Raw genomic sequence first — 16415 nt, 5'->3', positions numbered from 1 at the left:
ATTTCGATTTTGAAAGGCAATTTTAAATATTTATTGTAATTTTCAACTTTTCGGACCATTCAAATTGTGTATTGCTTAAAAATGTCTTAGTGTTAACAATTGTGATGCCACCCAATACTAAGTGACACCACTTTTGGTGGCGATAAATCGCGGAAGTGTTATACAAGTGATGTTATTAATAAAAGGAGATGTTTGTCTTTTGCTATAATTGTGTGTGCTTTTGTATATATGTATGTGTGTAGTAGGTGCTTCCTTACATGTGTAGTGGCATAGAATAAGTAATGTAGCAGCATAGCGCTGGCTGCTGGCGGCGAAGAGGATCTGCGGCTTACAGTAACCCTTACGTCAGCGGGCCAGGTGATACACCAGAGGGGGATATCTGGGGGTAAGGTCACAGAAGGGGCGCATGGGAAGCCCGGGAACCTGCTGGTAGGTTCTAGAGAGAGGGTGTGGCCAGGGCAGAGCAAGGCCATGCTGGGAGTATAAAAGGGGGCCCTGAGTGAGAGCTGGGGGCTGTCGTATGGAGTGGGATCAGCGTTGTGCTGTTGAAGATCACCGCCATAATCGCTGTCGTCTCATCGCCATGGTTGCTGTCATCTTCACTCGATATTGTGCTGCTACACGGTTGTTGGCTATCTCGGATCAGCGCCGTCAGTGTTAGATGGTTAGTGTTGTGTATAGGCTAGCAACCCACGTAGAGTTGTTTATAAGCGAGCGACAGAAGAGTGTGTACCAGTGTAGGGTGTGTATTGTGCCGAGGGTGCTCGTTAAATTAAAGAAGTGCCTCCAACTCTTAGTGTCTCCAAGTGAAGTCACTACACGTGCAGTGCCACAACTGCTGTCCAGCAGCGGCAACTGCAGTGTACAGTTAGTGCACACGCCATGGAGCATATACACGGGTGTACCGGCAGGGCGGAGGAACTGGGGTAAGATTCACGGAAGACCTGATAGAATATAAGTAGCGGAGAGCGAGAGCTCCAGGCTGCCGGTTCTGGGAGTGGACTCGTCTCGTCGTTGCTGTCGTTGCCTCCTTCGTCGCTGCCGCCTTCGCCTGATCATTGCGCGACCAGACACAGTAGTTGGCTGTCTCAGTCGATGCCGTCGGTGCAACGTGGATAGGGTTGTGTCTAGGCCAGGTCGTATGGCAGCGTGGTTGCGAGAGAGAGAGGAGGCCACAGTTGGTGTGAATGGAGAATAAAGAGAGAGACGGTGCCTCCTGCAACTACCTCGTCTCCGACTGAGTGCGTGCACTGCACACCACACGCACTACACATGTATGTGTGTAGTAAGTGCTTGCTTACATGTACTGTATGTGTTTTGTTAGTCCTTGCTAACATGTATGTATGTAGTAGGTGCTTGCTAACAATCAGTCTCGATGGCGATACAGAGAACGTATGCATGTCTTTGTCGTTATATGAGGGTGATATAAAAGTTACTTGCGCACTGCACTACGAACCCACCTCCCTGAGTTTGATTCCTGGCCACTAATGACGTCAGTTGTACGTGATATCTGAAACTGTCATGGGCCTCTCTTGAGTCGATTCAGCCTCAAATGGGCATCTTCAGCCAATGTGTTAACATTAGCACAGGGAAAACACAACTTTGTTCTTGCCACACCACCACATCGTACGCTATGCCAGTCTTAATGGGCACTAACTAACATAACATGCCACAACGGCAACTATGACTAAATTGGACACCTGTGCCTCTTAGTGGGAATGGTAGTGGTCGTTTCAATGGTATAATGTTAGGCACCCGGCTCTGCAATTTCCAGAACCCAACCTCAATTGTTAGTCGCTACCGAACGTGACAACGAGATATTGTGCCTGGCATGGGCTTCCATAAGTTGACAGCTTAAAATGAGAAATAAGTACCTGGTGAGTGGTGAGATGTTTCTGGTGAGGTGGCTAGACATCGGCAGACAGGCATAGGTTGCCTACCCCATCGTTACCGTATGCTAAACTTCTTTCGCACCATACATAGCCAACTGTGCTAATCGGAAGTGCGGCACTCAAGGGGCAGTGCTATATTATTGTGTGAAATGTGTGGTTGTGTTTTGAGTGTGTGTTTGCGTATGTATTAAATGTGTGTGTATAAATAAAATGGGGCCTTACCACCATCAGCCTCACAAAAACAAAGCACCTTCCTGGACATTTTATGTCATCAAAAACTCCCTTGCCTCAACTCCCCATGAATGATGGGGCCATCATGGAGAGAGTAGAGAAGTTTGTGTACTTGGGCAGTGTCCTTATGACCAGCTCCGGTTTGGTAGCCAAGGTCTCATCCCAAATCAGTCGAGCGGCATTACATTTTAACCGGCTGCGTAACGCTGTGTGGAGGTTACCTGGCCTGTTGCTCCATACAAAGCTCCGTGTCTTCTCGGCCACAGTAATGTACTCTCTTGTTTCTGCTTGCAAAACGTGGAGCCCTCAAAAGAAACATCTAATGTGGCTTGAAAAAATCAGCCTAGCCTGGGTTTAACCAGACTGGATTGTGTGAGGAGTTCACAAATGCTTGAAAGATCTGGACACAGTCCCATCAGTGAGCTCCTCCGTCAAGCGAGGCTGCGTTGGCTGATTCATGTAGCCTGCATGTGCAGCCACTGCATGCCCAAGAAGCTTCTGTTCAGCCGATAGATGGGGCTAAATGGGCTTGGCATGGGCTAGAGAAGAGATGGACTGATGTGGTACAGAAGTATGTGGAGTTGATTGGACTGCCGATGACATGTACCAGCAGTGTCAAGAGTGGCCTCTGTGGAGGAGGTTCGTGAAGGATGCTGCTAAGAAGTTGGAAGCAGTTGCCCTCTAGCAATAACGGAGGGCAGAGGAGCGATGCTCACAACAGCGAGTAGAGTGCTCGGCGGCTAAAACGCAGAGAGTTGGCACAGTGGTGAGCACAGTTGGTGCATCTGCCAGTAATCTCAGGTAGTTAACCCATGGCACCTGGGTCTGTTCCATGACCTCCTGGCAGTGGGCCTTCAACATTTCACGTGGCCTCAAAATGCACCTAGTATGGCACAAGTGCTGTGGTGATGTCACCGCCATTTAGTGGTGAATGGCGGTTGTAGTTGTTGCGTATGTACACAGAGTGATTAGCCTACTGCACTACGAACTTGGTGAACTGCGTTCAATTTCCGACCACGGCTAAACATGTGTAGAGTAGAGATGTACGCAGTGCGCGCAGTTGAGCATGTGCAATTGAGGACGAGCAGGTGTGCGCATTGGAGCATAAGGTTGGCTCCGGAGAGCCGGCAGTAATTAAGGGGAGAAGCAGGTGCAATCGAGGACGAGCAGGTATGCGCGCTGGGGCAGGAGGTTGGTGCCGGAGAAACGGGAGATGGGGGCGATGATTAGGGATTAATGAGTGTGAGAGGCGCCGTGGAGGTGACAGCTTAAGTGGGGAGCACGTGAGGACTCGGAATGAGGAGGGGTATATAAGCAGAAGTGTGCATGAGCAGAGACAGTTGTTCAGGGACCAAGAGAGAAGACATCCCATCGCTGCTGCTCGAGCCATCAATGGGACCTCGCCCCTCATGCCGTCGCCGGGCAGGTGTTGGCTGAACCGCCCACCCGGGACAGACGGGTGAGTTGGTATGGGGCAGCGTAGGAGAGGGCAGCGGCGAGATAGGAGAGAGTAGGTTAGGAGAGAGTAGGTGCGGTGCATAGGAGGTGAGGTGTGGAGTAGATGAGAGCGGGTAGTAGGAGAAGCAGTGTGTGGTGACAGTGGAAGGCAGTCACAGGAGTGCCTATAATGGGTGTGAGAGTGATTAATAAAGTGTAAGCAGGTTACCTGTTACTCCGTGTCAATGTCAGTAATTTTGAGACACGACACATGGGTGATGAGTGATATCTGAACTGGCTATGGCCTCAATTTTTTTTGTTTCTTTCAGTAAAGTCTACGTGACTTTACCGAAAAAAACAAAGAGAAAATTTTGCATTAAAATGGCTATGGCCTCGCCCGGATAAACTCAGCCTTGAATGAGTAGCTGGTGACTAGGCGACTCGTAGCCATAGCGATTACAAGAGGTATACTTGATGTGGTGTGCCAGAGGCAGAAATATTTTCTGGCATGTTGACCCAAATAGACAGACCGACTCGGCGGAAATTAGAGATTGAGTGTAAGCCTGTGATGTTGCATTTACATGTTGGCATTGTATGGCCGTGCGTGCGTGTGCACATAGGAATGTAGCACCACCTGCGAGGAGTAGGTGTGTCCATCCGTGCCGCACACCGGTGATGGCCGCACCACAGGGCAGCTCTTGCAGCCCCCAGGTCCCTCTGCTGGTTCAGCAGGCCGCTGTGCCACCTTGGTGTGTTTCATGCTTGAAAACAAGTGCACACAGAGACATACCAGCTGTTAACTATCCTCTGCTAAAGCAGCTTTGCCAAGCGGGTGGTGGCTTTCCATGCTTGTAATCCAGCACTGCGGATGCAGTGAGAGTTGGCGTATCGCAAATATGCTATGTAGTTCCTTTCCAGTGGGCGTCAAGGAGGTGACATACACTGGCTTTCCAGGAGAAGGCGGTCCAGCAAATGTGGAATCCACCTCTTCTATTTGTGAGACAAAAAATAATTGCCCATTGCATCTTCCAATGATTGATGTTCTAAATCAAACCAAACATTAAACTAATTTTCAATGCTACAGTATATTTTTTCAAGTAGTGATATCCCAAACTTTCACAGCTGCTCATTTCCCTTCACAACAACATTATGTAAACTCTCCTCGCCCAGCGCCTGGTCCATCATGGTCCCCCCCGCGCCTGGTCCATCATGGTCCATCATGTACCTCCTACGTACATCATGCTCATTTTTATGCTAATTCCTTTGTCAAGGCGCCTTTGTTTCCTCCCACACAGCTTAAAGGACGCGACCTGGGCTTGGCTGATTTTACTCCAACGCTGTCCTCTGAACAGTCCGGTCCCTTCACCTGATGAAGGCCACTTGTGTTGTGGCCGAAACGTGATTTTATTTTTATTTTTATTGTTTTTACCTACGTGACTTTACCGAATAGAACCAAAGAGTATGGATCCTTGCAGTCACGAAAGCTTCAAATCTAGAATCAAACTTACGTTGCCAGGTTCATAATTTAGTGCGCTATATCCATTGTACCACCTCTCCTCAATACACCCACATATAAATATGCAACACACCCATTGACACAATCTTTGAATGCATCCACAACAACAATCACCACCGTTTAACACTAAACGGCGATCACATCACCATGGTGCTTGTGCCAGGCAAGGTGCACTTTGTGCCCAATGGCAAGAGGCCGTGGGATAGGCCCAGGGTTATGGGTTAACTGACTTTGACGAATAGCACCCACACACAAATCAATTAATGCACGCGCACTCACACAGCCAATTAATTCAATCACACACAGAGACAAAGAGCAAATATCAAAGATCCCCCTATAGCCTTAACAGACTGTAGGGGCAAGTGCTGTTAGCAAGCACCTATAAAGGCCGGCACGGGACATGAGGGGGTGGGTGACCAACACCACGCCCGGCCGCCTTTGTCTCCCCAGTGGCGATGTTTACACACCGCACCAGCTACTCATTTAAGGCTGAGTCGACCTAGGGGAGGCCCAGGACCGGTTCTGATAATCGTCACCACTGGTGTTTGCCGTGAGCGGGAATCAAACCCGGGTCGCCAGGTTCGTAGCGAAGCGTGCTAACCGCTACACCACCACTCCCCACACAAAGACACACATAACATCCATAAATCATGTATAATAATGCCGTTTATCCAAGAAAGCTCCAATGAATCTTCATAGTTTTTCAGGATAATCTTAAGTTTGAATGTTTGGTCAGTGCCATTAATAGGTATCGTGTAACAGAAAGAGTACCCAGAGAAAATACAGACATATGAGGAGATAACACTCAGAGATCAGCACAGAACTATTTTATAATCCATGTTCTGTCCTGCCATCTCTTGTACACTTCACAACCCATTGATATATAAAAACAAATATCCCCCTTAGAGTCTTAACAGACTGTTAATTGGGTGCTGCAAGGGGCAAGCTGCCAATAAGAGGTCCCCTAGGCTAATAACTGTGTTCTGGGATATATTGTGTTAGGTAATGGGTGGAATATAAATCCAAGTATTGTTATTCTTATCATCCTAAAACATTGATTCTTAATTATTTTGGGTAGGTGTATTTTTCATGACAGCTTGATGTGTTTTGGCTGTGAAGGAGGGTGGACGTTACATAGCTCTAACATTAAACCCACAGGATTTGACCCAAAATAAATCAATTGCGAATCACAACATTGGTCCTGAAAGAAGCCGACATATGAAATCACAGCACAGCACACTAAACAATGTCCCACTGGTATTATGCACACATATAAGCCCACTAAATACCACACATATCCCCTTGTCTTCCGTTGATAAAGCAGTTAATTATGGAAGCGAGTCCCAATTCTGGAGAGAAATACTCACCAAATAATGTGCGTGGCATCATGTAATCTGACCACTTTTTTGTTTTCAGCACAAGATGGCACAGCCTGTATGCCTTCAGGGTAAGGCTACCAAATTTCCCAGTTTCAGAAAAGCTGTCCCCTGCTTTTGTGAAAATTTTAATTTTGTTTTGCTTTTAAAATGTCTGGCTAGATGCTCGACTCATGATATGGACAAAGGGTAGGGCTACCTGAGCAGTGGGTGGGAGCCAATGTTAACCAGAGGAAGCCACTGTGGGCAGGGCTAGTGTTAGAATAGGCGTGGTTATTTTTAAGATGGTGTGGCTAACAGAGGCAGGAGCTGTCAACTTCACCACGACTTGTCCCAGTTAAGCCTCCCATATATGTGGTAACCTTACTTCAGGGGAGCAATAATGGATGGAGATAGACACCAGTTTAGGATGTGATTGTCGGTCATTATACATGATACGCAATACCTTACCACACATGCATGAATAGACACACACGCCAATGTTATTTTTCTCTTTTAAAATTCATCACACGTGAAAAGCACGCTAACGATTTGACAGTAATGATAATTACACATCTACTCGTCTAAGTGGGTTTGAATAATTAATCTGGATTCTCAAGCCACCCCGTGTTTGCGGTTATTTCAAAAATGGACTCTACTCAAAATATAACGAGCGAACGGGAGGGCATCACATACAACGCATAAATAAAGTGGGGAAACAATGCCGAGACTTACGGCTCACAGCAATCGCCTCCGTCACACTTATTGGTGTTGTAATTGCTATCACTATTTTTATTGGTAAAATTATTATTATTGTGGGGGAGGGGGGGGACTGCAGCAGAGCGCATTGTAAGCCGTTGCGGAGTGGACTCCTGCAGCTTTAATTTCCCGCTCACCTTTGAGCGAGAAATTAAAGCTGCAGCGAGCGCCTCTCCATCAGTTTACACATTAAATATAAAGCGAAAAAAATACATCCCCTCCTCTGTAATTGACCACTACGTTTGTATCTATAAAGCGGGGTTTTCACCTTCTTTCAAAGCTGTTGAATAAAGGAAATGATTTTCTGCTTCGCTGAGAGAGATGGCTTGTTTTGGGGTTTTGTTACATTTTGATAATTTACCTGACACAACAGCAGCCTGAGCCGCTTCCGATTGGAATACAACTGCATTAGGCCAATGCAACGCTGCTAAAACCGAAACAATCATTATTCATGCGACAACCAGTATCAATATTGTAATACGTTCACAGTAATGTGGATATTAACATGGGCAACGATATTAATTTTTACATTAAAAGTACATAAACCTTCATAACAGGGGTTTTCCACTTTTTTTCTAGCAACAAAACTGAAACCTTTTTACAAGGATTCATGTCTGCATTAACCACAATATTTGCAGTCAAAATGCAAACAAAAACATACTATGATAATATATGCAAGGGACGGCTTGGTCTGGACCAATCAGTTTCAAGGACAATGCATATATACTCTTTGGTTCTATTGGGTAAAGTCACGTAGGTAAAAAATAAAATAACAACAATCACGACGTTTCGGCCACAACACAAGCGGCCTTCATCAGGTGAAGGGACGAAACTGTCTGGAGGACAGCGCTGGAGTGAAAAAAGCCACGCTCAGATCACGACCTTTAAGCTGTGTGAGAAGAAACAAAGCGCCTTGACAAAGGAATTAGCATATCATTTAGCATTGAAATGGCTGAGTGATTAGCTTGTGACTGGTCAATTATATGCTAATTCCTTTGTCAAGGCGCTTTGTTTCTTCTCACACAGCTTAAAGGTCGTGATCTGAGCGTGGCTTTTTTCACTCCAGCGCTGTCCTCCAGACAGTCTCGTCCCATCACCTGATGAAGGCCGCTTGTGTTGTGGCCAAAACGTCGTGATTTTTGTTATTTTATTTTTTACCTACGTAACTTTACCCAATAGAACCAAAGAGTATGGATCCTTGCAGTCACGAAAGCTTTAAATCTAGACAATGCATATTTTATACTCTTTGGTTCTATTGGGTAAAGTCACGTAGGTAAAAAATAAAATAACAAAAATCACGACGTTTCGGCCACAACACAAGCGGCCTTCATCAGGTGAAGGGACGAGACTGTCTGGAGGACAGCGCTGGAGTGAAAAAAGCCACGCTCAGATCTCGACCTTTAAGCTGTGTAAGAAGAAACAAAGCGCCTTGACAAAGGAATTAGCATATAATTTAGCATTGAAATGGCTGAGTGATTATCTTGTGAATCTAGAATGCATATATTATCATAGTATATTTTTGTTTGCATTTTGGCTGCAGGTATTGTGGTTAATGCAGACATGAATCCTTGTAAAAAGGTTTCAGTTTTGTTGCCAGAAAAAAAGGGGAAAACCCCTATTATAATATTTTGGTACTGGCAAAGGAGGTCTAATGATACATAAACCTTAACATGGAAAACGCTCAGAATATTAATTGGAATAACCACTGAAGAGTAATAATAGGAATAACTTATGGGCAAATATATACTTTAATATTCCGCATTGCAACACACAAAATGTAAAATAATGGTAGAAAAAATCGTGAATTGTTCTTTAGTAAGACAATTTAAGTTAGGAAAGCTTCTGAATAAGAACACACGTCAAGAAGATATACAGATAGTTGGGCCCTGCGCATCGAGAGGGCTTTACTTAGACTGTAGCTAGAGACTATCGATAGAGACATAACAAAAATAGGATTGGACTCAGTGGATATTCCGAGCATCATTCAGAGAGATTTGTGCAAACGGCATCACATGCAGTGTGGCACAACATTTCCAGCAAGTCCTGGCCTACGCCGACCGCATGAAGTGAGAACTTTACAAAAAGCTATCCGTCAAAAGATGACCAACCAGGGACTATTGAAATGGATCCCCATAGGCAATGGATACCCATAGTCATGTATACGTATTCATTAATCCATCCCCCCCCCCCCCCCCCCGCACTTTGCGCAAGAGCGCAGAAGTTCGCAAGAGCGCAGAAGTGTGGTCACCACACCTACAGTACGCCTCTATATAAGGAACGAAACAGGTGGACTTCTCCACAAATCTTTCTGTCACCTGATGAAGTGAGTTGTTATTATTGGCGAAACGCCGTACCCATATTGTAAATGTTGTGGCTTGGCTCTCCAACACACCGATGTGCTGTACTAGTGACGAATTGGTATGTTCTGTTTACGTGACAACCCTTACTAAGTTGGCTGTGTCGGGTGGTGGCGATCTAACCTAAAAAAAACTATATTATGGAAGATACTACTAAAGTCACTAGATAGTACTGTAGAGTCAGTAGATACTGCTATAGAGTCAGTAGATACTACAATAGTGTCACTAGACTCTTTGGTTCTATTCGGTAAAGTCACGTAGGTAAATAATAAAACAACAAAAATCACGACGTTTCGGCCACAACACAAACGGCCTTCATCAGGTGAAGGGACGAGCCTGTCTGGAGGACAGCGCTGGAGTGGAAGAAGCCACGCTTAGATCACGACATTTAAGCTGTGTGAGAAGAAGAAGAAGAAGACCACGGGCTTTGACAAAGGAATAAGCATATAATTTAGCATTGAAATGGCTCATTGAAATAGCTAAGTTAAAGTATACATATCCGCAGAGGTGCCCCTTGACAAAGGAATTAGCATAGAATTTAGCATTTAAATAGCTGAGTGGTTAGCTAGTAACTGGTCACAGAAATAGCTATGTTAAAGTCAGAGTATATACATTCACCGAGGCACCTAGTACTCATCAAACAGGAGAATTTAGCGAAACACAACCACGCTCAGACATCGGACCTGTGTGCGAGCAAAGAGGTGGTGTACGTGCCGGTGGACTTGCAGTTTGGCGAGGGGGGGGGGAAAGGGGGGAGGGGGATTTTACCTATTGATGGTGTGAAAATGGGAATTTATAAGAGCTGCGAAAGTTTGGGGTACCACTACTAGAAAAATATACTGTACCATTGAAATTAGTTTAATGTTTAGTTCGATTTAGAACATCTTTCCAATGGTTGCTTAATTTGAAACCATCCTCTCGGTTGAAATTGTGTCTGTGTTTGTAGATCTGAATTGCTTCATGAACAAATCTCTGATAAAAGCCCGTGGGTTTGCAAAGAACCTTGGTATCGGAAAAAAATTATATCGTGATCCCCCACAGCGTTGTAACAGTGATCAGCTACGGCAGAAGAATTCGTTTTGCCGTGTTTCAAATCTGATTTGTGCTCGCGAATTCGGTCAGAGACATGTCGCTTTGTCTCACCGATGTAGCAATAACCGCAGGTACAACTCAATTTGTAAACCCCGGGGTACTGTAAATCAGGAATGACATCCTTCACGGATGGGATCAGATCACGAATTTTGTGTACTGTATTGAACCGGACCTGGATCTTGTGTTTGTTTAGAATTTTGGAAATCTTTTTAGTAACGCCTGCTATATATGGAAGTGTGATGGTTTTGACCGGAGTATCAAGTGGTTGTTTCTGTATGGAGGGAGAGACAGCTTGGCGGATGGTACGGTCAGAGTAACCATTCCTTTTGAGGGCCAGGTGTACATGTTTTAATTCACTGGTCAGGTGGTGTTGGTCCGAAATGCAATGAGCCCTATGGTATAAAGTTTTGATGAGAGAATTCTTTTGGGCTGGGTGGTGGTGGGAATCAGGTTTCAAGTAGGAATCTGTGTGGGTGGGTTTCCTGTAGACAGAATGCCCCAGAACTTAGACGTTCTGTTTGAGAGAAGACCTGATGGCTCATTGGGGCATTCTGTCTACAGGAAACCCACCCACACAGATTCCTACTTGAAACCTGATTCCCACCACCACCCAGCCCAAAAGAATTCTCTCATCAAAACTTTATACCATAGGGCTCATTGCATTTCGGACCAACACCACCTGACCAGTGAATTAAAACATGTACACCTGGCCCTCAAAAGGAATGGTTACTCTGACCGTACCATCCGCGAAGCTGTCTCTCCGTCCATACAGAAACAACCACTTGATATTCCGGTCAAAACCATCACACTTCCATATATAGCAGGCGTTACTAAAAAGATTTCCAAAATTCTAAACAAACACAAGATCCAGGTCCGGTTCAATACAGTACACAAAATTCGTGATTTGATCCCATCCGTGAAGGATGTCATTCCTGATTTACAGTACCCCGGGGTTTACAAATTGAGTTGTACCTGCGGTTATTGCTACATCGGTGAGACAAAGCGACATGTCTCTGACCGAATTCGCGAGCACAAATCAGATTTGAAACACGGCAAAACGAATTCTTCTGCCGTAGCTGATCACTGTTACAACGCTGTGGGGGATCACGATATAATTTTTTTCCGATACCAAGGTTCTTTGCAAACCCACGGGCTTTTATCAGAGATTTGTTCATGAAGCAATTCAGATCTACAAACACAGACACAATTTCAACCGAGAGGATGGTTTCAAATTAAGCAACCATTGGAAAGATGTTCTAAATCGAACTAAACATTAAACTAATTTCAATGGTACAGTATATTTTTCGAGTAGTGGTACCCCAAACTTTCGCAGCTCTTATAAATTCCCATTTTCACACCATCAATAGGTAAAATCCCCCTCCCCCCTTTCCCCCCCCCCCTCGCCAAACTGCAAGTCCACCGGCACGTACACCACCTCTTTGCTCGCACACAGGTCCGATGTCTGAGCGTGGTTGTGTTTCGCTAAATTCTCCTGTTTGATGAGTACTAGGTGCCTCGGTGAATGTATATACTCTGACTTTAACATAGCTATTTCTGTGACCAGTTACTAGCTAACCACTCAGCTATTTAAATGCTAAATTCTATGCTAATTCCTTTGTCAAGGGGCACCTCTGCGGATATGTATACTTTAACTTAGCTATTTCAATGAGCCATTTCAATGCTAAATTATATAATAATTCCTTTGTCAAAGCCCGTTGTCTTCTTCTTCTTCTCACACAGCTTAAATGTCGTGATCTAAGCGTGGCTTCTTCCACTCCAGCGCTGTCCTCCAGACAGGCTCGTCCCTTCACCTGATGAAGGCCGCTTGTGTTGTGGCCGAAACGTCGTGATTTTTGTTGTTTTATTATTTACCTACGTGACTTTACCGAATAGAACCAAAGAGTATGGATCCTTGCAGTCACGAAAGTTTTAAATCTAGAAGTGTCACTAGATATTACTATAAAGTAAGTGGATACTACTGTAGAGTCAGTAGAAACTACTGTAGAGTCAGTAGATGCTGCTATAGAGTCAGTAGATACAGCTGTAGAGTCAGTAGATACTGCTGTAGAGTCAGTAGATACTGCAAGAGAGTCAGTAGATACTACTATAGAGTCAGTAGATACTACTATATAGTCAGTTGGTACTCGTGTAGCGTCAGTAGATACAACTGTAGAGTCAGTAGATACTGCAATAAAGTCAGTAGATACTACTGTAGAGTCAGTAGATACTTCAATAGAGTCAGTAGATACTAATGTAGAGTAAGTAGATACTACTATAGTGTCAGTAGACTACTTTGGAGTCAGTAGTTACTACTATAGAGTCAGTAAATACTACTATAGTGTCAATAGATACTACTGTAGAGTCAGTAAATGCTACAATATAGTCAATAGATACTGCTGTAGAGTCAGTAGATACTGCAATAGTCAGTAGATACAACTGTAGAGTCAGTAGATATTGCAATAGAGTCAGTAGATACTACTATAGAGTCAGTAGATACTACTATATAGTCAGTAAATACAACTATAGAGTCAATAGATACTACCGTAGAGTCAGAAGATACTACTAGAGAGTCAGTAGATACTGCTGTAGAGTCAGTAGATACTGCAATAGAGTCAGTAAATACTAGTTTCGAGTCAGAAGATACTACTATAGAGTCAGTAGATACTGCTGTAGAGTCAGTAGATACTGCAATAATTAGTAGATACTACTGTAGTGTCAGTAGATACTACTCTCGTCACTAGATACTACTATAGAGTTAGTAGATACTAATTTGGAGTCAATAGTTACTACCATATTTAGTAGATACTGCTGTAGAGTCACTAGATACTACTGACTATTGTATGGGGGTGTGTAGGTATATATGCCTACAAAATAAAAATTGGGTGGGGGGGTAAAAGCGTTTTTGGAGAGGGGAGGGGCGGTCGATCATTTTTGGAAACCTTTTAGATCAACTATTTACCCCTCACTTTCTGTACCTTTTTGATTCAGGCCTTCTGTAAGGCTCTTATAATTTTGTTGACGGACAAATGGACAAACGGAACGCCTGAATTTTATAATAGCTTAGTATTTGTGTGTGTATATTTCATGTTTTTTTTAAAAAAAGACAAGTTTTGAAATATATTTCCCTCGGGCAAAGCCGGGTACTTGCTGCTAGTCCTTCGATAAAACACTGAGTTTTCCATTGGAGGGGAGACGCTATGGGGTCTTGCTAAAGGTGGTACAGACAGTTTATAATTCCATTGCATTAACGAGACATCATGGTACACAGCATGCATACATGACCATGACATCGGCAGTTATGAGGTTAGTTTCCATTCATGCTTGTCCATAAACTACGCAGGGCCATGCGTGTGGCCCTTCATAAGACCAACAAGGTGGGCATGTCTACCTCGACCGCTGCTTTCAACTGCCATCAAGGTGCTCTCGCTCTACCCTTCTCGTCATCCTCAATTCTACATAGTAGTCTTTACGTTAAACCTGGTATTCATAGGCGGTCACCGACACGCTTCGGGTAAGGCACAGATGCGGAGCATGTCAGTGACCACCGTATGAACGATTTTACGCCCGCAGTTCACAGTGTAATGAGGATGTGTCAGCGTGTGAGTGTGTGCGCTAATCAGATGCTAAACTGGCAAAGCGCAGAGAGCCAGAAAATTATGCCTTTAAGTCAGGCTTGCAGGAAAATAAGGTTAATTTAGGTTAACTGATGTAATTAATGTAAAATAGCTTTTTTACCTGACTTTATTTTAATAGCGTTTTGCCAATTTTTGTGTCTTTAACACTTGGTTGGTTTAGTGGTGACAGATGTTTCTCACATTAGCTTTCCTGTCAGACATCGTTGTTGAGTAAAAATGTGTAAAAATATTTATTTATTCATATCATTACTTATTCTCAGCTTATCATCCTTCCTAAGCAAATAAAAAGAGTACCAATTCACAGGAAATCCACAGTGGGTGACTTTGAACAAGCTGCTCCCTGCCATAGACATGTGGAATTGTCACCACTGCTCAGGGCTACATAGAGGAAAAAACTAATGTTCTCTGTTCATAGTAATCCCTCCTTATTCACGAACATGCTATCCGCGATTTGATTATCCGCGAATTGCATCAGGAACTCTACACGACTGCATCGACAGAGAGAAAATGATGAAATAAAGTGAGGAGAGATAAAGTGATGAGAAAGAATGTGATGCCTCGTCTGGCATCTCTTGCTTGTCAATGGACGATCTGAATGACCTCCCCAGTCTATACGGATGTCTTTGTAGGTGCAGTAACGACATCACAACAATCATCATCACCATTATGATCGTCATTCTCATCGTCGTCAGCATCATCATCGTTTCTACATCCTTCTATTGCGCAGCATCATCATAATTTAAGGTAGGTTAATATCATCCCTGCACCTCCGAATAGCACAGATTTGGCTATGTACAGGACCAAATAAGTTCAACGTATATACATACAATTCTATTCATGGGTGTTTGGGCATGCGGCATAAAAAACTCACGTGAAACCCATGCGTATGAAGGGACAACATTCAAAACTCTCCTGTTGTAATACCATTTACTGGTAATCTTACAGCACAGCAGGCTTGGGCGTTTCACAAATACCTTTGCAACACCATGAGCGACTGATGGTTGAGCACGGAGACACGTTGACGTTTCGGGCAGATGATATAGTCATCCTCTCGGCTGACAAAGGCAATGCCACTGTAATTATGGATAAAAACTCTTACAACAACAAAATCCAGGATCTACTCAATGATGGGAGTTACTCAAAAATAAAAATTGACCCTACTAACAGCCTAACGATAAAAACCAACAAGATCATCACTAGTTCAACTTCCCTAATTGAACCAACCAAACGTCCCTCCCTAAAACCCTCCGCTGCAAGACCTCCCAGATTCTATGGTCTTCCCAAGATCCATAAAGAAGGTACCCCACTACGACCCATCGTGTCCACTATCAACTCACCTACTTTCTAGCTGTCCCGTTTTCTGTCAGATACTCTGCTTCCCTTCACTGGCAAGACCAGCTCAGCAGTACTTAACTCAACCCAATTGGTCTCTATGGTTAAGGACATTGTACTGTCTCCTGACGATATCATCGTCAGCTTTGATGTGGTCTCTCTGTTTACCAAGGTCCTAGTAGCTGATACCATCACGATAATCGAAGATTTGGTCCAACATGGACTTGACCCCGATGTACCGGCGTTGGTTAAGCACTGCCTCACCAACACCTACTTTACTTGGAATGGTTCCTTCTACAAGCAAAATGAGGGTACCCCATGGGTTCCCCCTTATCACCAGTGATAGCCAATGTTTTCATGGAGAAATTTGAATCAGACGCCATCCAGACATCCACTCTCAGCCCTTCCCTGTGGAAGAGATATGTGGATGATACTTTCGTCATTTTGCCACATGGCCTCCCAGCTTTGAACCTTTTCCTAGACCACATCAATTCCAGACACCCTTCCATCAAATTCACCATGGAAGTGGAGAAAGATGGCAAGCTACCATTCTTGGATGTCCTGTTTGAGAGAAGGCCTGATGGCTCTTTGGGACATTCTGTTTAGAGGAAGCCCACCCACACATACTCCTACTTGAAACCTGATTCCCACCACCACCCTACTCAGAAGAATTATCTCATCAAAACGTTAATCCATAGGGCTCATTGCATTTCTGACAAACACCACCTGACCAGTGAAATAAAACATGTACATCAGGCCCTCAAGATGAACGGTTACTCTGACCGTACCATCTGCCAAGCTGTGTCTCC

The 16415-nt window shown here is 44.2% G+C and overlaps 1 protein-coding gene across 1 annotated transcript in view; it reads right to left on the bottom strand.

Annotated features, from left to right (window-relative positions):
• LOC116940374 (testican-3-like) overlaps window positions 1-16415 on the bottom strand; it is a 211272-nt gene that overhangs the window by 37209 nt on the left and 157648 nt on the right. Inside the window, exon 5 of the mRNA XM_032950154.2 lies at window positions 4195-4321. Within this exon, the coding sequence (XP_032806045.1) occupies window positions 4195-4321 (127 nt within the window). The remainder of the gene's footprint in view (window positions 1-4194; window positions 4322-16415) is intronic.

This window comes from Petromyzon marinus, chromosome 8 (assembly GCF_048934315.1).
Source record: "Petromyzon marinus isolate PM22_M1 ecotype Great Lakes invasive population chromosome 8, UKy_Petmar_22M1.pri1.0, whole genome shotgun sequence".
In the NCBI taxonomy this organism is placed as follows: domain Eukaryota; kingdom Metazoa; phylum Chordata; class Hyperoartia; order Petromyzontiformes; family Petromyzontidae; genus Petromyzon; species Petromyzon marinus.
This window is presented reverse-complemented; position numbering and strand designations above follow the sequence as displayed.